The sequence below is a fragment of the Medicago truncatula genome, chromosome 1 (assembly GCF_003473485.1).
Source record: "Medicago truncatula cultivar Jemalong A17 chromosome 1, MtrunA17r5.0-ANR, whole genome shotgun sequence".
Classification (NCBI taxonomy): domain Eukaryota; kingdom Viridiplantae; phylum Streptophyta; class Magnoliopsida; order Fabales; family Fabaceae; genus Medicago; species Medicago truncatula.
Genome location: NC_053042.1, coordinates 417,830 through 443,421, shown reverse-complemented (window position 1 = coordinate 443,421; position 25,592 = coordinate 417,830). Strand labels below are relative to the sequence as shown.

At 33.2% G+C, this 25,592-nt stretch overlaps 3 protein-coding genes and 1 non-coding gene across 6 annotated transcripts; 2 read left to right on the top strand and 2 right to left on the bottom strand.

The window, feature by feature from the left end:
- Positions 1 to 2,919: 2,919 nt before the first annotated feature.
- On the top strand, positions 2,920 to 7,773 carry LOC112418699 (metal-nicotianamine transporter YSL3). Of its 3 annotated transcripts, none has more exons than XM_024775184.2 (8): positions 2,923 to 3,130; positions 3,582 to 3,994; positions 4,315 to 4,487; positions 4,901 to 4,998; positions 5,093 to 5,227; positions 5,399 to 5,588; positions 5,691 to 5,805; positions 6,653 to 7,773. In XM_024775184.2, the coding sequence occupies exons 2-8, from the start codon at positions 3,613 to 3,615 to the stop codon at positions 7,588 to 7,590; spliced, it is 2,031 nt and encodes a 676-aa protein (XP_024630952.1). In that variant the 5' UTR covers positions 2,923 to 3,130; positions 3,582 to 3,612; the 3' UTR covers positions 7,591 to 7,773. The 3 variants fall into 3 exon arrangements, with proteins under 3 accessions (XP_039687596.1, XP_024630952.1, XP_024630953.1); XM_024775185.2 differs by lacking the exon at positions 2,923 to 3,130 and adding an exon at positions 4,094 to 4,131 and having other exon boundaries at positions 3,855 to 3,994; XM_039831662.1 differs by lacking the exon at positions 4,901 to 4,998 and having other exon boundaries at positions 2,920 to 3,130; positions 5,100 to 5,227.
- Positions 7,774 to 8,034: 261 nt separating this feature from the next.
- On the bottom strand, positions 8,035 to 11,888 carry LOC11438261 (protein PEP-RELATED DEVELOPMENT ARRESTED 1, chloroplastic). The gene is made up of 9 exons (XM_003588413.4): positions 11,469 to 11,888; positions 10,688 to 10,843; positions 10,377 to 10,445; positions 10,099 to 10,269; positions 9,855 to 9,998; positions 9,541 to 9,687; positions 9,383 to 9,448; positions 9,066 to 9,125; positions 8,035 to 8,292 (listed from the first exon to the last, which is right to left on the bottom strand). Exons 1-9 carry the CDS (start codon positions 11,784 to 11,786, stop codon positions 8,245 to 8,247), a joined length of 1,179 nt encoding a protein of 392 aa, XP_003588461.2. The 5' UTR covers positions 11,787 to 11,888; the 3' UTR covers positions 8,035 to 8,244.
- A 65-nt stretch (positions 11,889 to 11,953) lies between these two features.
- TRNAK-UUU (transfer RNA lysine (anticodon UUU)) lies at positions 11,954 to 12,026 on the top strand. The gene has a single exon. It is a non-coding gene; the product is annotated as a tRNA-Lys (tRNA).
- A 1,412-nt stretch (positions 12,027 to 13,438) lies between these two features.
- Positions 13,439 to 17,026, bottom strand: LOC11429773 (54S ribosomal protein L24, mitochondrial). Its single transcript, XM_003588412.4, has 3 exons — positions 16,888 to 17,026; positions 16,539 to 16,746; positions 13,439 to 14,365 (listed from the first exon to the last, which is right to left on the bottom strand). Exons 2-3 carry the CDS (start codon positions 16,733 to 16,735, stop codon positions 13,864 to 13,866), a joined length of 699 nt encoding a protein of 232 aa, XP_003588460.1. The 5' UTR covers positions 16,736 to 16,746; positions 16,888 to 17,026; the 3' UTR covers positions 13,439 to 13,863.
- Positions 17,027 to 25,592: the final 8,566 nt, after the last annotated feature.

Sequence of the window (25,592 nt, the reverse complement as noted above, 5' to 3'; positions counted from 1 at the left end):
TTCTTTCTTCTTTCTTTTTGAGTAGTTTAAAAATATCTTAGTCAGAGAAGAATTTAGTTCTTATTTGAGATGACTTGGGGACAATAAGCGCAAAGATGTTGTGGTTGGGTAGCTCAATTGGCTTGAAACGAGGGATTAAAGGAGTTGAGAAGTTCAAGGTTCAGGATTCAAGTCTTGATAAGGAGAAAAAATACTAACATACTGACATTTTGTCGTTTATAAAAAAAGTGTAAGGATGTTTCATTTTGTCATTTAGAAAAAAAGTGTAAGGATGTTTTGACGGTTGACGTTGAATTGGTGTAAATAGCTGTTTTCTCAATTTTATTGATTTTGTTTTACAAAAGCAATTCTTTAATTTATTAAATTCAACAGTGCTTTGTTATAATATATAAAAAAAAAATTAAAATAAATATGTGTGCATTTATAAGCTGGTATTTAACAAGGTAATACTAAAATCTTACAGTAAGAACTTATTCCGTAACATGTAAAGGGGTACATAGGACCAGGGAAACCATTGTCGAGTTCATATTTAAATCGGCCACTAATTAATCCCTCAGAAAAATGTAATACTAAATTAAATGGAGGTTTGGGGGTTAGGGACATAAGGATGGTGAACTTGAGCTTGTTGGCAAAGTGGAGATGGAGATTGCTCCATGATGACGATGCATTGTGGAAGGAGGTTCTTATCGGAAAATATGGCCCGAATGTCTCTAATTTAATGGAGGAGGGGATGGGAAGTTGGCCTCGTTGCTCATCCAAATGGTGGAAGGATATTGTAAATTTGGAGGTGGAAGTCGAAAATAATTGGTTTAATTCGGAAGTCAGACAGTAGGCAATGGAGGAGGAACTAGCTTTTGGAAGGTTCCGTGGAGGGATTTCAAACCAAAAAGAAGGAAAAGTTTGTGATTTCCATTTTCCGGGGTATAGAGGAGGGTGGTTAAGGGTGGCTGTTTATATGGCGGAGAAATTTATTTGTGCGGGAGGAGGAACTTCTCATTAGTTTGTTGAAAGATTTGGAAGGTCATAGGTGGAATAATTTTGAGGATAGATGGGATTGGAAGTTGGAGGAGGGTGGTAAGTTTTCGGTTAAGTCGTCCTACAAGAACCTTGAAGATTTGTTGATCCTTGAGGATAAATGGAGCGATGGAGAGAAGAAGGTTTTTGGGAATACATGGAAAAGCATGGCGCCATCAAAAGTTGTGGCTTTTTCTTGGAAGCTTTTGCTTGATCGTATTCCATCCAAATGGAATCTTAAATGGAGGAATGTTTTACCTCCGGATTGTTCTATTAGGTGTGTGTTGTGTGGAACCGAAGATGAAACCTCTAGACATCTTTTTATTCATTGTGATAAGGTGATTAAAGTGCGGGAGAAAGTTATGAGGTGGATGGAGATCTCCTTCATTACTCCTCCAAATTTGTGTGTCCATTGGGTGGTAGGTGTAAGAGGATTCGGAGGGGTCTTATGATTATTTGGCATGCATCTATATGGGGCATATGGAAAGTTAGGAATGGCATAATTTTTAATGATGAGGTGTTAGATGTAGAGTCTACTGCGGAGTATATTAAGGTTCAATTAAAATTCCAACGTGTCTCTATTACGAATGGAGTTGGAATCCGAAGGAATGTCTCTTGAGACGCTTTTAGTGTGTTTGGCGGTTGTTTTGTGGTTCTGCTACAAGGGCTTGGGGTGCATGGCTGTTTTGATGTACAATTTTATGTTGTTTCTTTGACGGTGTCTAGTGTTGTTTCTTTGTATTGGTTTGTCAGCGGGTTTTGTGTGTCTTACACAATCTTGCCGAGAATAAAATTTGCCGATTTTAAAAAAAAAAAAAAAAAACAATTTTATGTCCACAAATTCTAATTTAACTACTAGAAATTCTGAAATAGTTAAGTCGTACATCATAATCGGGGTGCGAAATCCAACACTTCCACTTATGTGGTTCTGAGTTTTAATGACTTTGTCATTTTATCTATCTAAAATTGCAAAATTCCGTCCAAGTTGTGACACCTTTTCTGATTTTTTTTTTCTTTTATTTTTACGGTTTTGTGTATTTAGAGGAATTAAAAACAAATTTTAAGATATTTATTGGGAGAAAAATTAATTCAACACAATATTTTTTGTTATTCGTATCACGTATTTTCAAATTCAAAAATTCATATTAAAAATTCATATCACATATTTTATGATATTTGTATTGATTGGAATCTTTATTTTTATTTTTTTTGTACAATCATTAATCTAGAAGGATCGTATAAAAAATTTATGCAAAAATTATTTTTTTAGATGGATCATATAAAAAAGAATTTATTAATCAAATCCTTTCCACAGGGAAAAAAATATTTTCTGATCTCTTGACCAATTTTTTTTTCCTATCTATACGACATTCAAAACTACATTTTCCTATGTAATTTATGACTTGTTGACCATCTACAAGTCTCTTGTGGTACCATCATTCACATCATCACATTCATTACTCATTTACTACATTTTGCAAAATTTCACAAAAATAATTGCAATGTGTAAGCCACACACCAAATAACCTTATTTAGTGTAAGAGAAATATCAACATTTACAGTAAGGATTACTACATCTACAATTACGAATGGAACCTATGAGAAACAAAACGACCTCATATCAAATAAAAATACATTATGTCTCTATCTTTCATAGTCAAAAAGGAAAGTTTTATACCAAATCCAAAAGCTGAACGTACATCCAAATTTGTACATCATTTTGTTAGAAAATACAAGAAATAGAAAAAGTCAATCGGCTACAATAAATAATAAATTTTCTTATGAATATTGATTTCCTTTTTACACACTTTTGTAGTACAACACAACACAACTACCTATTACTACATTGTACGACATTGCTCCACAAAGGTTGTTTCATTTTTTGCAATGTACTTTTCTTTTGTTATTATGGCTGACAACATAAATATCGGATTGTACTGCAAAAATGTTAATCTGTTCGTGCAATCACACGTTTCAATATATATACAGATACATATATTTGATTTGATAAGATTTTCAGAACCTGTCTTGTGGTGGGTTTGTGAGATTCTTGTCTCACATTCTGAGTTTCTAAGATTTATTCATCACTCACACTCTCTTGTTCATTGTTGCAAAGGTACGATGATGTTTGTAATATTTATAAGAGGTTTCACATTTCAACAACTTTTTCTTTTCTTTTTACTTGTCTTCTGCTATTACAATGCTATTAGAATTTCAATCTTATCAAAGAGTTCTGAAAAACTAATTTTGGAATTATCTCTCATGATCAAATTGAGTTTGACATGTTTAGATGTTTTTTAGTTGAATTGATTTTACCTCAAGAATTGATTTTAACTTGAAGCTTGAATATTTAGCTTTTGGCTTCTACATTTAATTTTCAGTCTTAATTTTATTCTTCAACCTACTTTTACTTGTCCAAACATTTATGCAATCACTTTTGCATGATCAATTCAACTCACTCTTAGTCGCAATCAATTTTACATAATCAATTCATTTAAAATCAATTCATGTCTGGCAAAATAAATTTCGCTATGCTAACTATAATATTTATTCTACTTTCTTTGAAGATTGACTCACTTATTAGAAGCAGAGGATTTGATGATTCCGATGGGCAATATAAGCAATGAAGAACAAGAACTCAGAGAGATTGAGAATTTAGAGAGAGAAGATGTAGAAAAGGTTGGAATTGATGTAGAAGATGGGAGTGGAATAGCACCATGGACAAAACAGTTCACAATTAGAGGACTAATAACTAGCATCCTTATTGGTATAGTGTATAGTGTGATTGTGCTGAAGCTGAACCTCACAACTGGTCTAGTTCCTAATCTCAATGTTTCAGTGGCACTTCTTGGCTTTGTGTTCATTAAACTTTGGACTAAGATTCTTGAGAAAGCAAATATTGTTTCAACACCTTTCACTAGACAGGAGAATACCATAATTCAGACTTGTGCTGTTGCATGCTACAGTCCATCTTTTGGAGGTTAGTTTTTTGTTTTGTTGTTAATTCAATATCTCCGTTTTCGGTTTAAAATGAATTATTTTTGAAAAAACTGATTGGTTTTAATCCTCCGGTACCCAGGGGAACGGAGCCCTGGTAATCTGGAGTTCGGCCAGGAGGTAAGTAAAGTATGGCCAACGATTGTTCCTGTCAGGGTTACTCCCATTCTCAGTTAAACCTTTAATAAAATTCATTAACCACTTGTTTAACGATCATTATTTAATTTATATTTTGTATGTAGAAATGAAGAATTGAAAGTGAATGTATTTGTAGTTTCCTAATTTTTACTTGTTCATTTATAGGTGGTTTTGGATCTTACCTTTTGGGTTTGAATAGGGCGACATATGAGCGAGTTGGGGGGGCTAGTATACCAGGGAATACTCCTGACACCAAGGAAACTGGAATTGGTTGGATGACAGGCTTTCTCTTTGTTACTTACTTTGTTGGGCTAACAGCATTAATTCCCTTTAGAAAGGTATTGCTTATGAATGATTCTTGATTTTGTGCAGTCAAATAATGCTGTCAAATGGCAGCTATAGCAGCACTATCTATAACTATATTGCATAGCGGAACTCGAGCAAATCGCCGTTGTTCTGCGATGCACTATTTACTTTACGTTATTGTTCCTGCAGTCAATACATCTCGGTCATTGGATGAAGGTTAGACTGTTCATATTCTGACTTCACCAAATAAAGTTTACAATACAAGCTCAGAATATTAGCCGTATAATCTTCATCCAATGACTGATATAGTGATCGGAGGATATTTTGACGAAATCAAGTATATTTTTTAAGTAATAATATATTAATGTAGAAGTGATGAAAGTTTTTATTTAAGATGAATTGACTTTAGGGTAACTTGAGTATTGTTTGCTATGTTAAATAACAGATGATGATAATAGACTCTAAATTACCTTATCCAAGTGGAACTGCTACTGGTGTTCTTATTAATGGATTCCATACTCCTAAAGGAAATGTCATGGCCAAGTATGATTATGAAACCAATTATGTTTATGTTATTTGAACTCTATTTGTTATTTCAAGATGAAAACATATAAAACTAATTTGGCATCTTTCACAGGAAGCAGGTTAAGGGTTTCACGCGGTTCTTCTCGTTCAGTTTGCTCTGGTCTTTCTTCCAATGGTTCTATGCTGGTGATGGCCAATGCGGATTTGCTCAGTTTCCTACTTTTGGGTTGAAAGCATGGAAAAACACGTGTGTGCTTTGATTCCATTTCTCTCTTTTTTTAATAAGTAAATGTTGGTATATTAGTTATGTTAGTATTTTCTCGGTAGACGGAGTTTGAACCGGTCCTTTAACTTCAATTGCTTTAACTCTCTTTTATGTTTTATGAATCTGACAAGAATGTTTAATATTGTTTTGCAGATTTTACTTTGATTTCAGCATGACATATGTTGGAGCAGGAATGATCTGTTCTCATCTTGTCAATTTATCGTTGCTTTTTGGTGCTGTGGTTTCATGGGGTATTATGTGGCCGTTGATCAGAGTACTAAAAGGAAATTGGTTCCCTGAAAGTTTACCAGAGAGTAGCATGAAGAGTCTTAATGGTTACAAGGTATTTAACTGAACAAAAATTGAAGAACACTCTTAGAACTGATTTGAGTTATTTTTTCCATTTTAACCCTTAACTTTCATTTATTTTCATTTCATGATGCAGGTTTTTATTTCCATTGCATTAATCCTTGGTGATGGGCTCTACAATTTTATCAAAATTCTATATTTCAGTACCTTAAATTTTCAGGCCTATATGAAAAAGAAGGATCACAAAGCAGGTAAATAAATGGCCTTTTAGCATTTTTTTTTTTCCAGTTCATGAGTTACGTAATTTTCAAGTTTTAAGATGTTTACTTGCCTTACTATATTACCACTCTATAAACCTATATTCCTATGTTGTAAGTACAAGATACAACCATATCAATATTCATTAGAAGTAATTGATTTCCAATGAAACTAGTAGGACAATGTGACTAAGAAGCAGAATATGAATTTGGACTGTAAATGGCTATAAACAACCTTGGCTGTGTGGAGGAGTGTGGAAAAGGAAGAAATTGGCTATAGAAGCTAAGATAAAAGGGAAGGGAAGGATGTGATAGAGGTTGGCAAAAATTTGAGTTAAGTGAAAAGGTTTTGGGTGGTAGGATTGTGATGGATTTGGATTCTCTGCAGTCATGCAGATGTGGATCTCTCGGCCAATAAATGAATCTCATATGGCTTATATTCTGAGATGTATTTTAAAGCAGATTTGGTAAATTCAGGATATAAGCCGTCTTATCTCGGGTATGGGTTGTGATATGTGTTTTAACTCTGCAACATGTTTTTATTATTGATGTTTTGGAACATATAATAATACATATATGCATACTAGCAGAGTATGCCAGTTCTCATATTTTCGTGAAGTCTAATCGTTATTGTCAATCTCAGATCACACAAAATAGAGATTTTTTTTTATATTCTGCTATGCTACAGCGCTGTAGCGCCACTATAACTTCTATTTGACAATACTTTGTACTAAATTGTATATCGCAGAACAATGGTGATTTGTTATATTCTGCTACACTATAACACTATAGCCACAATTCGACAATACTGAATCTGATGTATATATTTTTTCCAATACAGATTCCTTTACAAATAATAGCCAGAACCGGACTCTAGACGATCTAACACGCGATGAATTCTTTGTAAAAGAAAGCATCCCAATATGGTTAGCATGTGTAGGGTATGTGGGACTCACCGTAATTTCAATCACAGTTATCCCTCTCATATTCCCACAAGTGAAGTGGTACTTTGTGGTGGTTGCGTATCTCCTAGCACCAATTCTTGGCTTCTGCAATGCTTATGGTGCCGGCTTAACCGACATGAACATGTCCTATAACTATGGAAAAGTAGCACTTTTCATTCTTGCAGCCCTAGGAGGAAAAAGTAATGGTGTTGTTGCTGGACTTGTAGCATGCGGACTAATAAAATCTCTAGCTTCAACTTCAGCTGATTTAATGCAAGATTTCAAAACTAGTTATTTAACTCTAACTTCACCAAGATCAATGCTTGTATCACAAACAATTGGTACAGCAATAGGTTGTGTTGTAGCACCACTCACAGCCTCTATTTTCTATCATACATATGATGTTGGAAACCCTGATGGTGAATACAAATCACCATATGCTATCATCTATAGAAACATGGCAATTCTTGGTGTTGAAGGCTTTTCAGCACTACCAAGTCATTGCTTGCAATTCTGTTATGGGTTTTTTGCATTTGCTTTGTTGGCTAACTTGTTGAGAGATTGGAATCCTAAAAATATTGGAAAGTGGGTCCCACTTCCAATGGCAATGGCTGTACCTTTTGTTGTAGGTGCTTACTTTGCCATTGACATGTGTGTGGGAAGTTTGGTAGTGTTTGTTTGGAGTTGGATGAAAAAAGAGGAAGCAGGTTTGATGATTCCAGCTGTTGCTTCTGGTTTGATTTGTGGAGATGGGATATGGGTTCTTCCTTCATCTCTTCTTGCTTGGTTTAAGGTTCATCCACCAATTTGCATGAACTTCTTGGCAAATAAGTAGAAGAAGAATTTAGATCTTTAGAGGAAATAGGTACGGTCAGATTTTGTTGTGTCTATTAGTTAGTCACTTAGTATTAAGTTCATAAAGATCTTAGTCAAAAAAGAATTTAGATCTGATTTGAAATGGCATAGGGACAATAAATGGAAAAAAAAAATGTTTTGATAGTTAACAGTGATCACTGAATTGGTGTAAATAGTTTGTTGAATTTAGATCTAATTTAAGCACTCATTCACATCAATTTATTTTATAAGAACAACACGACTGTTAAATTTCATAAATTAAAGGGGTTTGTCTAACATGCGCAATATTGCACATGTTATAGCAACTAAACGTAGTAATTTTTTTATTACCAAGGTGGAATTTTATTAGTACTGAATTTCAGTATAACTAATCACTTTAACTATGGAATTTTGCCATCATCTCTGCAATCGACCCACAGCAAAATCATGAATTTCTGACGTCTACTATTCTTCACAATAAATAGTAAATTTACATTATTCACTTTGTAAAGGTTCAAAATTTTGACATCATTTGTAAAGCTATAAACAGTCTACAAAGTATTTTTTGCATCAAAAAGTGTAACTACATTGAGCCATTCTTCTTCACCACAAAAAAAATAGGATTATAGGAAGAGAAATAGAGATAGAGAATGAACTAGTTAAATGCTATCTCCTGAAGGACTTGAAGTGTCTTTTGATGAACCTGCAAGCAAAGGAAAGGAACAAAAGACATAAGTCATTCAGTGGATCATGATGATTAAATGGCTTGTGACTTTATAATATGGTGAATGTATGCTCAAACACCAAACCTTGTTTTTCAAACCTGCATTTTTCTCTAGCTACAAGTGGTATTTGTGGCAACATGGTTTAAAGATCATAAGAAACACCAAATGTGACATGAAGAATCAATAAAGAAGGAAAAAATATTGTTAAAAGTCATATGTCAAAATCTCTAAGGCACTAGATTGCCCTTTTTCTTATAAACTCTTTCAAGTTTGAGTCGTGTCCTATGAAGCACGGATACGGACGCGGACACCGGACACGACACGGACACTGACACGCCGACACCGCTAATAATTTGAAAAAATCACATAATTCAGTGTAATTATAGGTGTCCGGGACACGCCTAATCTAAGAAGTGTCCGTGCTTCATCGTGTCTATACATACTCTGTAGATAGACTCTCCACTTTGACAATCTTTTTAACAGTTACACAGAAAATCAAATGTATCAAAAATAATAAAGTAAAATGCATATTTTTAAGAAACTTTAGTGTTCTTAGTAGCTGATTTAGCACCGAGTTATGGGCTAATTAAAGATCGGTTAATCAATTTTCAAATGAAAAATACAGAGATAACATGACAGTTTTAAAGAAGCTTATGCATAAAATTAGAAATAGATATTTATGACAGGCTGTATACACATTATTTTGGAAATAGAAACATTTATGGATTTGGTAAAGTGTGAAAGAATTTACCCATTCCAGATGTTGTGCAGTGATACCATTGTCAGATCCAGCATATATACCAGACAAAACCTGGCAAAAATAGAAAAGTATCAACTGGAAGTGCAGACACAGGCAGAGAAGGTCATTCAAATCTACTGTATGATAGAGTAATAATCAGGATATATATCAAGAACTGGGTATGGGAAAAAGTTGTCAAAGTAAAACAGTTTGGATTCCCAATAGAGTGAAATTTTCAACTGAACCAAGTATTTTACAATTATATGGAATTCTCAGGCTCATTGCTTCAAAGATAACCATTCATCATAAAAACTATGGCATAACATTACCTTAGAGACTGTTTCGAGAAACATGCCAGGGCGTACAGGATGTGGCTTCCGTCCTGTCACACTTGCCTGGATATCATGACAGACAAGTCAAATATAAATTGAATGAGTGTAAAACACATTCACATGTTAAATAGTACACATCATCCAACTCAACTTACCCTTCCAGTAATTCCTATTGAAACCCTGTCGTCATCATCGTTGCCAGAGTTGTCTGCACCTTCATCTTTTCCGAGCATCACATTTCTTATCATATCCAGCACAACTTTCCCAGGTTTTAAGGCCACCAATTTAGTTAAGAAGTTCACCTGCAATGCCAACAGTTTTAATGATGCCGAAAGCATATTATTTGCGACGAATGACCATTTAGTTTTAAATCTATACATATCGAGTGGAAATTTCCAAGCCCTTTTAACACAAACAACAAAATTGTGTGAAACTGAAAATCAAATATGCAAACTTCACATCAACATACCTCAGCCGGAGGTAGAGTATATAATCCACGGTCATTTCTTTCATCCAAAATCCCCCCTCCCATCATATCACGAGCTTCTTCTCTAATCAAAACAAGCCTTGCAAGCAGTTTACGATCTGGCACAACAGGACGAGTTTCCATTGTCTGTAAACAATTAATCAGTGTTTAAAATTCACGTGGTTTCCTTGGCAAGAATTCAGATAGAGCAAAAAAATCATATAATACTTGAAGTTTGTATCAATACCTCTAATAAATCATCAGCCTGGTTAGCTATGTCATTTAGATTTGCCCCTGGGATATGAATCTTCAAGTCATTCTCGCCTTTAAATAAACCTCCACCAGCTGCAACTCGGCGCAACAATTCATATCTACTTTCCTTTTTGGGAGTTCTACATAGAAGACCAATTACTTGAACCTAAAAGATGAAGGTGAAATCAGAGAAGAACGATTCATATCACATTGGTATACAACTTGGAACCAATCAGAGAAGTGTTCATGAAGTGGCTCAGAGAAGTTCCTTACCTGGGGTGGGCATTTTTTAGTTAGATGTGATAATACTGTCTCTTTGATAACTTCCAACAGTGACTTGCGCTGCAGAGAAATATATGCACAGTTAGGTTCCAGCATGTGTGTGTGTTGCGATTATTAAGCTTGCTAGGCTAAATGGTATTTTGGTTAATTTGGTCTGTTAGGGCTTTGATTTAGAATTGTTACAAATGAATCCAAATGTAGATTGTAATAGATTATAGTTGGAGACCTTTCCAAATGGAATGGAGTGTGGATGATTCTACGTATAATTCAACAAGTTTAAAACTTTATTCTGAAAATCACACCTTATCATCCTGGTCCTTCTCAGCAAGCTCGATCATGTAATCAAGGGCCATCATGAAATCAGATTCCATCTGATCAACTCTCTTACCAATAACTCCTTGTGCAGCCAACTCCACAGCTACTTTCTCAGATTCTTCATCCATATCCATATCTTCCAACTGAAGCAATAACAAATTTATACATGTAACATAGGGGTTAACAACAACGTTCCACATTGAAATTCAAGTTTAACAACTTATCATGCAAATGCTGAAAGAAAAATACATAAACATGACCAAGACTTGGGTTCTGACTTTATAATTGGACCCAATTTACGGAAAACTGGAACATGGACTGTCCAATTTTGATCGAACAGTCCAGATTGTGTGACAGCACTAATTGTGTAATTCCCTTACTGAAGTGAATCCGGACCTCATATCTTAACCAAGAAAATGCATGCGCGATGTTCGCGCTTTCACTCAGGCAGTTTAAAAAAACACAATGAAATTTAAAAGTTTCCAACCATCATCAATACGGCAAGTTCTAGGGGTGGACCACCTTGATAGATGGTCCACAACCTATCCAACATAATGTTAAGGACGAGTTTCTTCGTCCTTTCAAGTTTTTGCCAATTTAATTTTCTAGTAAAGTGGAACTTGTTAACGACACTTTTTAAACTTGACTTCTATTTGGTACCCAACATATATGGACACGTCATAAAATGTTTCTATAAGCTCTCGCAAACATAGTAAATAAGTCAATTCAAATAAAATAACTCATTGGTGAAAATAAGAAAGAACTTACAAGGGTAATCATTTCTTGAAGAACGGAGATAACTTGATCACCACCTTTAAGAAGTGCTTCACGTTGAGCAGAAGTATCCTCCTCTGAGTTTTTATTTCGGTTAAGAAGTTCGTTAAGTGGAAATCCACCACCAACTTCATAACTCGTATCGCTGCTGCTGCTGCTGCTTAACACAATTAATCGATTCTTCTTTTTAACTTTTACCAGATTCTGCTTCAACTTAAAACACTCTTGGTAAGTGGAAGTTGTTAAGTTTGGAAAAATGTAAGGAGATGCTTGTGTGGATAGAGGGAACAAAATTGAAGAAGCGCCAAACATAGCGTTTTAAATTAATGGATTAATTTCGAATCGTTTTTGGGGTTCTATCTGGGTTTTAGCTGCACAACTCAAAATAAGAACAATTGTAAGATACTGGATATGTTATGTTATAGCTAAACGGAAACAATCATATATATATAAATATATTTATGTTATTAAAACACTAAGCCGTCTTAGCTCAGCTGGTAGAGCGCACGGCTTTTAACCGTGTGGTCGTGGGTTCGATTCCCACAGACGGCGTTTTTTAGATTTTCTTCAACGTTTTCAACCGGTTCAATAAGTGCTTATAGTTCTTTCTTTTTTAAGGAAAAAGTGCTTGTAGCTTGTGCACGAAAAAAAAAAAAAGAACTTGTATATTTTGTTCGACATAATAACATACAAGTTGTTCTTTTTCTTTTCATTTTTGACTCTATAATTCCTTAAAACTGTCTCCTTCTTTAGTCTCTAGGATTGCAAAATAACTTGATTAATAGTTTCATTGATATTTTACTTTTGCTCGAAAAAAATGTATTATTTAATACTTAATATGAGTGGTGATACCATTTACATAGATGTGTTTTGAGACCAAAGGATAATTATGTTGAAATTTATTAGATGAAAAATCAGTCATATATAGGATAAAGATCAAGACATTCAAATAGCATAGACTTCGCAGACACCACTCTACCATGCTGGCTTTCCCATTCCATCACTCTACTATTGACTTTAAGCCAAATAAGCCATCATGTTTGACAATATCTATTTTTACTAGATTGTGTTTCCATTGATGTATTAATTATTGTAACTGTTTCAATTACAATTTGACCTCTAAGATTAGTATAAATAGGATCATTCTTTTCATGTATCATCATCAATTGAATTATATAAAATTTGAGTTTCTCATTTGAAAATTACAGAGTGAATTCTCTCTTGATTTCTGAGCCAATAAAAAATTATGCAAATTGACAATACGTGTTATTGCATGTTGACGCCAACTCCTTTGAAATGAATGTGCATGTTGACGGCAACTTGTTGCTGCTAATTAATTAGTTAGAACAACTTATTATGGATTAAAATGGATAATTTCCAGGCGATTATCACATAAATATATGAAAAGAGTGGAAGAATCTATTAGGTTTATAGTTGAGCATGCTTTTTTTAAGTATAGTTAAGCATGTTACAAACCCCAGTAGAATCATATACCCTTGGACTATTGTTATTTGAGGGGTATTAGAGCATATTTGATTTAATCAAAACTATACATTTTCACCACTTCTGACAGTTTCTGGATTGGAGTATTGCATTCCGATACTATGTAATTTTGGAGAAGAAAATATGATTTTATTTCTCCCAATTCAAGGTCATATATAGATGCTACTCGTTAGAAAAGTGTTTCAAAAACCTGGGAGAAAAAGTCTAAATCACTCAAATATTTCAACCCATAATACTTGATTCTGGAATTTCTGCATGGGTCATATATAGATACTACATTTTGGTTCTTGTCATTATATTCTCTTTTATTTCATTAATAATGATAATTTAGTTGGTTATGTATGCAATGCTGCATCAGCATTACACAAAAATTAGGTGTAAAATTGTACATTCATTCAACAACAAAGGATTAAATTAAATAAACCATTATAGTATCCTACTGTGGACAACTAGGACACTGCTTGATTTAAATGTCTTCGTCTTTCCTCTTTGAAAAATGCATTCACGAAGGATTTAATAGTACCTTATACAAGTCAGAAGGTCCAAAACAATTGCCTCATACAAAGAAAAAAATGAAAAGAAAAAGAACTAACAATATTATGTATCTGTTAGATATTAGTCACCTGCATAGGTGCACCCAAATACAAAATTAACAACATGAAAACAATACTGACTACAGGAATGCCTTTTAGATTCACTAAGAATGCATCAGGAAAATTGATCCTACTACAAGGAATAAACTCTTTATTTTGGCGCCATAAATTATGCTTTTTGACTACAGAAAGTTTAGGTCATAAAACCAGGATGAACCAAAAATCAAAGAACCAAGACTTTCATACTCAATGAGCTAAGACAACTTACACCGCCATTATCAGCTGACATAACATCAATTAGATATATAATCTCCAACTTTGAGCCTGTCAGGAGCTAAAACGTATGAGACAGGAACCAATCGCTTAGATGAATCGAGTGAGATTTCTCCCTCAATTTTAGCAGCTCCCTCGTCACCATCTTTACTTTCTACCTCAATTAGTTTGTGCTTGTTCATGCTGGCATGCATTATTTTTCTGACTTCTTTTCGTGCTTCCCGTTCAGATAATCTCAAATCTTTAAAGCCCTGTTCAAACTTTGCTTCATCCTCCGGTGAAAAGAATACAACCTCTTTCTTTCCAAGCTCTTCGTACAACTTCTCAATCTTTGACTTCCACAAGACACCTATTTCTGTGTCCATCTTTTGATAAGGAGTCTTCAGCAAGTACTCATCAATTCCGCCTGCCTTGTCGATGCAACGGAGGGCGTGAGTGGTAACTTTAATACGAATATGACGATCTAGGATATAGCTAAAGAGCCTCTTATCTTGTACATTAGGTTTCCATGTTCTCCTTGTCCTATTAAGGTCATTAGAAAACAACAAATTTGACTCAGTATTGTAGTCTTCTTTCTCTCATTCAGTCTCCCAAACATACAATTAAAGGCAAAGGAAATTCCTAACACAAATTTGAGCAACCAAAAGATAGCATCGAAGTTCTAAACTGAGTTATGGCCACTAAACCCACAAACAGATTCATTCTTGTTTTTTTACAAAGCAATTACTGTAATGTGACGGGCAAGATCATGCAGGAAATCAAAATATTGCAAGCAGCACCTTTGGGATCCATGTCAAAACTAACAAATATAGGCAACAATCAACAAGATATTCCAAACATGTATTATTGTAATTAAATATCCAAGATTATAAAGAAAAAGAAAGGCAAAAGCAAAGGAAGAACCAAAAACAGAGAGCTGATATCTGCTGCTGCTAAAGTCATGAGAACAAGCAAAGTACTGTTGCAAGCAATATAAATTGCAAGTAATAACAATGACTATAGTATTCACTTAAAAACTACATGTGAACAGTTCTGTGTTTCACACTCCGCAATCATAGGCATCCTACGATAGACAAGAAGCTTATCACAAGGATGTAAATAATCTAATAATATTGACAAGATTTGCCTAACAGCTACAAATGATTGGGACTCACAATTTAGTGTTTCAAGGGAAACTTTGGTTTGCTCATGCAGTGTTGTCAAATAGGAGGTATAGCACCACTATAGTGTTATAATGCAGCAGAATTTTAACAAACTGCTATTGTTCCGCGATACACAATATAGTACAAAGTGTTGTCAAATATAGGCTATACTTACTGTAGAGTAGTGGAATTTCAACAAACCACTATTTCCACCGATCCGCGGTTGACAACACTAGGCTCATGAAGCTTGGAGCAATTCTTATAGTTCAAGTTTATAGGATTTGTCAGGAAGAAGCAGTACAAATTGTTATCCCAAATGACTATAAATGTGGATTGGTGGTGCTCTAAACAGAGAGAAATTCTTGGTTCTTTTGCGAATAATCATTACCTAGGGACATTCTGATTTTCATGGCTCTACTTGTTGCTCTTTATGATGGCCTCTCCTTGTTAGAAAGAGAAAAGGATTGAAAGACATTGGAAAGCTGCATTTGTATTAATCCTTCACTATGGTTGTTTTCTATTATACATAATCAGTATACCTTATCCCCCTTAGTTCATGAATCACTTCTTCCCTTTAAATTAAGCTAAATCGTTCAAATTTCTTGTATCTTCAAAAATAAAAAATAAAACATTTTTTTTGTTATTTACATAAAGTTACAATTAAAAAATTACTATGATTATTCATAAAGACATTGAAAAGATGCATTTGTATTAATCCTCTAGGCATGGTTTTTCTCGATCCTATATGATCAGGTTATCTTACCCCCCTTAACTCACGTATCTCTTCTTCCCAATGTAGCATCGACATTTTATATCGAATGTAGAGTATCCGACATGCATCACTGACACAACTGTGATACTTGTGTGATTACATACAATCACTTTTATTTATTCAAATTAGATCATATTCAGATAAACAACTTTATTAAGCACTCACAGCATAAACACTTATCATATAAATGTTTCTGTATAATCTATTCTTATCACAAAAGAAAATAAAATAAAATTATATTCCTATAAGCTATTTTCATAAACCATCATGGAATGCTTATAAAAATATGCTCAAAACATCTCATGGGCATGTAATAAGTTGTTTCCATAAACTAGTTTCGCACGTGCTCATGGGCCTGTTTAACTTGGCTTAATTTTTAGCTTATGAAAAATAGCTTATCCAAATAAATAAGCTTTTTATGTTAATTCATAAGTTCTCGCTAACGAAAATTGTATCTTCGTATTGTTTTTTCATAAACTACAATACTACATTGACAAGCTTATGAATAATATATAAAAAAGCTTATTTATTTGCATAAGCTGTTTTGCATAACCTCAAAAATAAGCCAATCCAAACGGGCCCAATGTCAATTAAATGAGCTCAGATAAGCCTCTTATTATCTGTGTCCACGTATCTAATTCATAGCTTCTTCCGTTTAAATTAAGCCATGCTTTTATCCAAACGCACCCCCAATAAGCTAAAGCATGAAAATTTATAACCTAATTAACAATTATAAGCAACAAACAACAAATAAAAATGGATTTAAGAAGTGAATAGAAACCTGTTACCACCATCTTCACTAACACTATTCCCAAACTGAATATGTTTCCCCGCAAAAAGACCACGTTTTGCACGACCCATAACAACTTTGTTTTTGGGAAGCCATTTCTCTATCGATTCCTTCGCTCGTGGAGTCAAATTCTTGTCTCCAACCTTTTTCAGAACTTTCTTCATCATCTCTTTTCCTCTAAAAGCCATTTTCCTTATCACTACACAAAAGCAAAAAAAAATTAAAGTTTTGTTTGGATATTTTAAAACAAGCGGAGTGGAATGAAATAGAGATCTATTACGACGCAATGAAGTGGAAATTGCGTCGGAATTTAATCTGAAAAAAAGGTTAAGAAGAAAACCTGGACGAGTTTATCAGTGTTTTTCCGGACAGTGATGAAAGGTTAAAATGGCAACGGCTGCACTGTTTTTTAATTTTTTTATGGAGTAGCAGATTTTTTTTTTAATTAAAAATTTAAAAAAAAAACCCTTTACTTTTTTTTTTTTTTTTGGATCGAAAATTTTTGTGTTCAACTGCCGAGACTAATAAAATAATGTTGAAATTATTAAGCCGGACATTACGATTGGATTTCGAACTCCAACACCTCCATTGTGTGTGTGTGTGGTTTTATGATGGCTTTATCATTTCATCTATCTACCAATAAAAACTCGGAGAGGCACCACTTTAATCTCACGTCGCCACGTGAAAATAGAAACTTGGAGAGGCGCTGGTTTATTTTAAATAGTGTCCGTAAAAGGTGAATGGACATGTTGCTCTTCGTAAACCAACATATTATAGAGTCATTTTATTGTGTAATCGTGTTTCGGATCATGTTTCCAAAGCCAAGCGTCCACTACAAAATTCTACATAACAATATTATTCAACAAATAACAACATTCCACTAAAAGTTCCTCCTCGCAAGGAGAAAGTCTTCTCTTCCAAAGTTATACATGACCCTTTAACCCTCAGTCTAATCTCCTCATCTAAGCAACTAAAATATTTTTATCAACAAGAAGATAAAAAAAGTTGATCAAATCTTAAATGTAAAAGTCATAATTATATAGCCAAGGATCGTTTCAAAAGGAAGAACTTTACAATTTCAAATCATGACAGCTTCTAACAACTAAGACTCCTCTACGTTAACAACAACCAAGAGGCTCTTATGAAAATTCATTTTTTAGGTTTATCTTTAAAGCTCAAATATTTCCTTAACTTTTTCTCACCCAAAAGCAATGTGCCATCAACAATTTGTAAGGGAGAGACCCGAACATTATAGTCTGCCCCCAACACCATAACCAGTAAAGAGACTAGCCATCACCGATTCATTAAACATCACATTCAAACCTTCAACCGTTATAAGGAACAAGAAAGGTGTAAGAGGATTTCATTGGTGTAACCCCCTCCCCAACTTAAACTCATCAATGAGACTCACATTAACTAAAACAAAGGTTGTTGTTGAATGCACACATTCCATGATTCAATAACATAGTTTACACGAAAGTCTCATTTTCAACATGACTGCTCTAAGTACTTCCACTTAATATAATCATAAACTTTTTCAAAATCAACTTTAAACAAAATTAGCTCCTTATTTAATTTCTCACCAACATCCACCAATTCATTGGCAATGCCAATACCATTCAATATTAAAAGTGGAACACTTTAAGAATCAAGTCTATAAAAGTGCAACTATGGCTTCTTACCAAGTAGAATTATGCAAGAAACCTCATAAAATCACCTTTTAGATCCTCCCATAAGTCTTTGACGAAACCAAAATTTATGTCATCTAAACTTGGACTCTTAAAAATATCACAATCTCAAACTGTCATCTTAACCTCATCTTCCGTGAAAGGAGTCTCAATCTGAGTTACTTCCACACCAGTAGTAAGAGTCTTAAATAGAAAAAATTTCACCTTAGTTCGCTCAAGAAAAACATACCGGAAATTATAATTAAAATGTGTGAACACATCATTTTAAACATTGGTTACTCTTTCCACTTTGTCATAGAAATTGCATTTCCCCGTTTCTTACGAGTCATCACGCCATGGAAAAATTTAGAGTGAGCATTTGCTACTTTGAGCCATAACAACCTCTCTTTTCGTTGCTACATACTACAATTGATTCTTGATAAAGAGAACACCTAAGATAAAATAGTCCACGGAACTTCCCTTTCAACAACATCTAACTCACCTGCTTTATGTTCCATGTCAATGTGAAAAAGACGTTCCTTTGCAGTTTTATGTTTCCTATTAATATTCGCACCATGCACCAGATGTTAGTCTTTCAAGCTAGATTTCAGATTTCAACGGTTTAAATTTTTCCTTGAGAATAAAATCTCCTCAACCGTCTATCTCAAAAGTTTGTCATTTTTCCTTTATGAGTTTTTTATACCCAAGACCTTCAAACATCACTTCAACACACAAAATGGTTTTGGCCCCTCTAACTTAGTTTCCTTAACATAAACAATATCTGGCCCCTTTTCTCTCGTCAAACTTTGTAACTTTATCTTTTTTGCAAAACCCCCTCAAACCTATCACATTATAACATATTAACTTCTTTAAAAATACACAACACCAAGGAGAACCACACCACAAAGATACTTTAATTTACCCTCATTCTATCCTATTTCGTCTGACTATCCACCTTAGGATCACGATCTTCAATATTAGAAATCTCATTCATGATAATATTAGAATTATATTGGAAAGTACATTTTAGATACACCGAGACGAGTGGATGGTATCTCCATTGCTTCTAATTCAAATAGTGTCACGCCAATAAAAAGAAATTATACAGTCAGCGTACCACGTCATCAGAAAAAGATGACGCAAAATACCACATCAGCGAAAATGTACAGTCAGCTGGCCTAAGGGGTATTCTAAAACAAAAAAAATTTACAAGGACGAAATCTGACAAAAAAAATTTACATAAATTAAAAGTGGTCTATATTACAGGGGTGTAAATGCCTATTAACCCAAAATAAAAATGAACAAGTATGATATTTATAGGTAAACATTAGTTAAACAAGTCAAAATATTATGACCTACAAAGTTTAGTATTGTTTGACTAATTGTTCGGATAATGCGTTATTCTTCTCGTTGTTGGGAGTACGTGATGCCTCATGTTTAACTTGATCTTATCTCTTTTACGACATTTCTTGTTTCTTTCATGCACCTTTGTATTACGTCCTTAGAACGTGCTCTCATGCTAACAATCGATTCAGCTAGTGGCATTATAAAATGAAATATGAGTAAAAAGGTCGAATTATCAAATTCCACTAAGTTTTGACTCTTTCAAACTCCGCAATGACCTCCCCATATCTCACTAGACTTAAGAAAGATTCAAATGGCTCACATTTGACTTTCACTCAACTAAGGACAACTCTCTTTATAAAACTCTCTTAAACATCCATTTTTTTATTGGGTACAACCCATATGAGTCTCATCACTTTATATATGATCTATTTTTAAAGTATGAGACCTACATGAATGTTGATAACACTCCTCTCTTATTTATTTTTAATTGTAAACACATCACTCAAAAAAGATCCACCAATCAACTTAAAGGAACCTGATTTATCCCTAGTAGATTAGAGAGCCAACACATAATGGATTTTGAAAAAAGCAGGTAGGACGATTCTTCTTGTAATGTAAGGGCCGCAACTTAACTTTAGGTCTAGGGTGAAAATACAAAGTTGATAGAAGCAAAGATAAGAGTGGACATGAAAAATTAAAGGACCGCCACTTAACTCTAGGTTTAAGGATGGAAATACAATCGAAGATGAGATGGAAAATTTAATGAATACTAGACTTTTGACCTGTACGGTAACAACAAAATGAAATGGGACATACAAATTAAGTTCGTCAAATCACTCTTAACTAATAGTAGCAAGGTGACGCCACAGATGAGAAAATGAGAAAGATTAGTAATTTATTTGGTTGTGGATGGGCAAGTGACACTTATGAGAGGAACCATGGGGATTTTGGAGGTTCAAGACAGAACCATTCCATTGACTTCTCACTTTGATTGCACACATTATGACCTTTAAGGTACAAATTTGAATTGATAGACTTTTGACCAAAAGGAATTCATATATAAAAATTAAAGACTTTGTCACTTAGGGTGTGTTTGGAAGGTAAATGAAAGTTTAAGGAAAGAAAGTGAAAGGAATGATTGTTATAGGAAAGAAAGTGAAAAGAAAGTGAGTGGAAAGTGCGATGATTTTTTGGTTGTTTGTTATGAGTGATAGTAGAAGGAAAGAAAGATTTATATTTATTAAAATGACTAAAATATCCCTATAAGAAGGTGATATATAACTAATTTAAAGTTATACTTTTTTTGAAGGAATTTAAATTTATAATTTAATTTAATAATAAAAAACTACATAATCGTATGATTTTTTTTATTTTGATAGGACACAAGCATAAAAAATCAGTTTCATTACTTTATATTAATGTCACTTTCAAAAGCATTTGGCCATTTGCATTTGTGGGTCTTACCGTAATTTTGCTGAAAACGGTGCATTCTCTATGCTTTCCGTCTTCAATAGAGCATAAACATTTTATGTGTGGGACCCAGCCATCATTACCATTCCTCTCTGTTTTTAAGCTGATTCCAAATAAAGGAAAGATTGTTATTCCTTCTACTTTTTGTCCTTCATCAATCTTTCCTTATGTTGTCACCCAAAACAAACAGACCCTTAATGATTTTCGATTAACAATGATAGTTATTAATTTGTTGCAGATTTTTGGATTATTCACAATGGCATATCATTAAGTTGAATTTTCGCATATCATTAAGCTCTGTAAATATTAAGTTGAATTTTTGCATATCATTAAGTTCCATTAAATTTCATTGTGATTATTCACAATGGCATATCATTAAGTCTTAACCTGAAATTTCGATTAGCAATAATAAGTATTAATGTTTGGATTATTGACAATGGCAAATCATTAAGTTCTATAAATATTTGATATATTGACTTGTTATATGGATGACGTGATTGAAGAAGGTTTAGTACTTGCAACAGATATTTTAAAAATGTTATACTTGATGAACAACTAATTAATGTATGGAAATAAACCCATTATTTTATTTTATGTTGACAGTAAAATTTTGACATGCTAATAACATGACATTATATTTATTTGAAAAACTTTAGACTTCAATAACTTATAAAAAGTGACAGTACCTACAAATCTTTATCCGTTGAGTCGAAACAATCACTTAATCATGTCTCGAATAATATATATTTTCAGAGTTTTAGCCTAATTGTAAAAATCAAATTGGATTCTTGCCATTGTTGACTTCTGAACAGATCACACATATTACTGCATAAAATTATTAAATAGAACTTAAAACAGAATACTTGATTCTAGAAGTGGAGAATAATAATTATACTCCATATATGTTGTTTGGATTACAAAACCATCAACAAAAAAGATAAATTTTCAAACTAAATAGAAAAATGCAGAAAAGAAAGCAATTAAAAAAGGTTTGTTGATGAATATCACGTCTGCAGCATAAATGCCAATAACCCATTGATAGCGTTTACGGCGAATTCATTGACTGCAAACTCATTATTTTTCTGAAGGTTCGACTTTCACACGAACCATTTTAGTTGGTTTGGTAATAGATTCCTCCCCGATTTCTATGACACCACATCCAACTGAAATATTACCATCAGAAGATCTTTTTGTTCCAGATTTTGTTGACGGAGTTCCAAGTTTGTTAGAGTTGCTGCAAGAATCATCTAACTCAACCAAATCCTAAAAAAAGAATTAAGGCATGTTATAATCCTGCTTGCAATATGTTTAAAGGGCATAAGATCAATTACTTTGCTTATAAATTTGTCGTCATCTCCAAATCCTTCTCAACATCATCATCATCAATAGAACCATGTTAGAAAGATAGTTTCTTCCGTGTCATAATTTTTATACATAGCGGCACACGTAAAGTTCCATAGATTGTATAAAAACAATATGCACAAAAAACACCTTGAGATTATATTTGTTGATGAATTCATTGATGACTTCAACCTCATCAGTAGCCTTTTTCACACCATAGTTCCTCCATTTCCTATTGACATTGTCATCACTAACTTCCACCTTAAAGAGCAGTTTTTTGGAACCTTGTTCATTTCTGCAATAAAGTCTTGTACATTCCTTCCAATAAACTGGGCGACAATACGATCGAAGAGAACAAATGTTGCCAAGTAGTCTCATCCATCACAGTGAGATGCAGCTTGAACCTATAATGGATTGAATAATGATATTAGTTATAAGCGAGTTTGATTATTAGCGTTGCTATGTTTCACGCAAAAAAGCGAGATATTTATCTTGGAACGGCGCTTTTGCAATCCTTGCATCTTTTGCAAGATAGTTTTCCATCAACCACGGTAACCAACGATGCACACTGTGTACATGAACGGAAAAACCATTCCACACTAGTCTAAATCTCGCATACAGTAGCAAGTATTGTCCCATGACATGCCTAATATAATGAGAGATTACAAACTATTAGATTTCAAAATTTTATTTTGTTTGTTGACAACATTTTTCTAAAATTATATTATACAATATATTGCAAGTTAATTGACAGTACCAATCTCACCTCAATAAGATCCTCAATAGTCATTCTGGAGGTATCAAGTAACTCCTCAGCAACGGGACGTGCACTATACGAGGACATGAGAGGATAATGGAAATGCAATCGTTAATATACATGGAAGGTTATGAGATCTACGGCTGAGATGCAGGGGGTGGTTAACTGAGTTGATTAACGTTAATACATGAAAGGTTATGAGATCTACGGCTGAGATGAAGGGAGTGGTTGACTGAGTTGATTATCATTAATATGTGTTTTCAATTGCCATTATGAGGATGATTAGCATTGTTTTCAATTGCCATCATGACGTTTCTGTATGAGAGAGAAAGCGAGGAGTTTGAAAATAAAGTTTGAATCAACAGTTGTGATTAAGTGTGTGGTTGAGAGATTAGATTAGCAACAATTACATGCTTAGGAGGGAAAAATGCAACGGATTAGGGAAAACATGCTAGCTCATCAACTCTAACTTTTATAATTTATAATAAAGGAAAGGATGGATTGACCAGTTAAAATTGTTTCACACATATTATTAATTACATTTAATTATTTTGATATTTGTCCTTATATGTTATCTTCTATTTTATATTTTTGAAATTCATTGCCAAACAAAAATTTAATATGGACAAAAATAACTTTTGATCAAACATTATTTCTCTTTTGACTAAACTTTCAATTATGGGTTCTCAAACTTTTTTTCTATAAACTGAAGGCTAACAAAAATGTTACGTTTATTCCTAAAAAAACTAATATTATGTTTAAAAGAAAAGATTATGTTTTTTTGGTACATGCACCGAAATTCAGTAGTAACTTTAAGTAGTAAAGTGACATCGATCTAAATGTAATTTTATGTGTTTTATGAAAGAGAAAGATAAAAAAAAAACTCAATTTTTACTGGTCTAGCAGTGTTGCTTAGATTAGAATCTTAAGTTTACTTATCTAAATATTTCAAGTTTGATTATTCTTAGTGTCAATTTTGATGAGTTAGTTTGACTTCGTTAAAAATAAATAAAAAAATAACCCTAATTTATATAAGGTCACTTTGATTACTTTGAAGATTTCCTTGTTTGTTTGAAGATTAATACACAATAATCTTTCCACCATACATAATTTATTAGGGATGCAAAATTTAGCATCACCTTCATATATAGTTGGTTGTAATTTGAATGAAACAACTAATAATTTGCTCCTTGGTTGCCTGATTTTCAGAAAATTATGGGTTGATGTTCTATCTTGGTTACAAATTAGTTCTGTAATGACAAATAACTAATTGCTTTGGTCATACAGTTCAGTCCATAAGTTTGGTTTCTCATGAAAAGAAAGTGAAAAAAAATGCTTTTATGCGATTTGGTTGACATACATTTGACCAATTTAAAAGTATTGCAATTGTATGGTGTTCGATAATGATCATTATTTAACTCATACACATTTGAATATTGTAAAATGTCTAGGCAAAATGTTTTTCATATGATTTCCATCAACGAAACACTCAACCAATAATATATTTAGGAGTGACTTTATTCATATTTTAATTGTAAGATTTTTCTAAATTCGGAGCCTCAACCGTTTTAGTGTTGTTTATGTAATTGATAATAACGTGCAATTGTAACTATATGTGTTAAAACCGAATCAATTCAATAGAAAAACCGCAAACCGAACCAATCCAAAACGAAACCACAAAAAACTGCATTTGGTTTGAATTTATCTGGATCATTTTTTATTTAATTGCATGGTTTGGTTCGGTTTGCGGTTTTTATTTTACCAGCCAAACCAAATCAATCCAACTTGCAACATAAGAAAAACACTAATTAAATCTATGTCACTTAGACCAATGATCATAAAAACTCAATGAAAACATTTATAAACTGGCATATTCTTTTTCTCCGTTAAATTTTTTCTTTGTTTTTTTATTTTAAAAATGTATTCATGTAATGTTTGAACTTATACAGAACGATAAAATTTTAGTCATTTACATTTCTTACAGTATATGATTACTTTTTGTCCGCATTTTTAATTCGGTCTATGTTGTTGGTAAAAACGAAATTGTAATGTTTGATGAAATTTAAAACATTGCTAAAAATAAGATGTGTTTTAGTTTTTTAACTTGATTTTAATGTTTAAAACAAAAAATTGCATTGTCTCGAAAAAAACCACATCAACCGGTCCAATCCAAACTACATTGTTTTGATTTGGTTTGATTTCAATTTTATTTTATTTTAAATGTCAACCGAACCAAAACAAAACGACATATTTTTTTATTTTACAGTTCATAACTTTTAATCTCAAATCTGATTGCAAACATAATTCTATTATTATAAAAGAGATAAACACAAAATGATAGTGATTTTACCGCTATAAAGTAACCGAATCTCAAATCCTAAAACAAAAAGATTTGAATGTGAAATTTGAATAAATTTGAAATTGAATGTAAAACATCGTTTTCTATGTCCTATAGATCTGTCT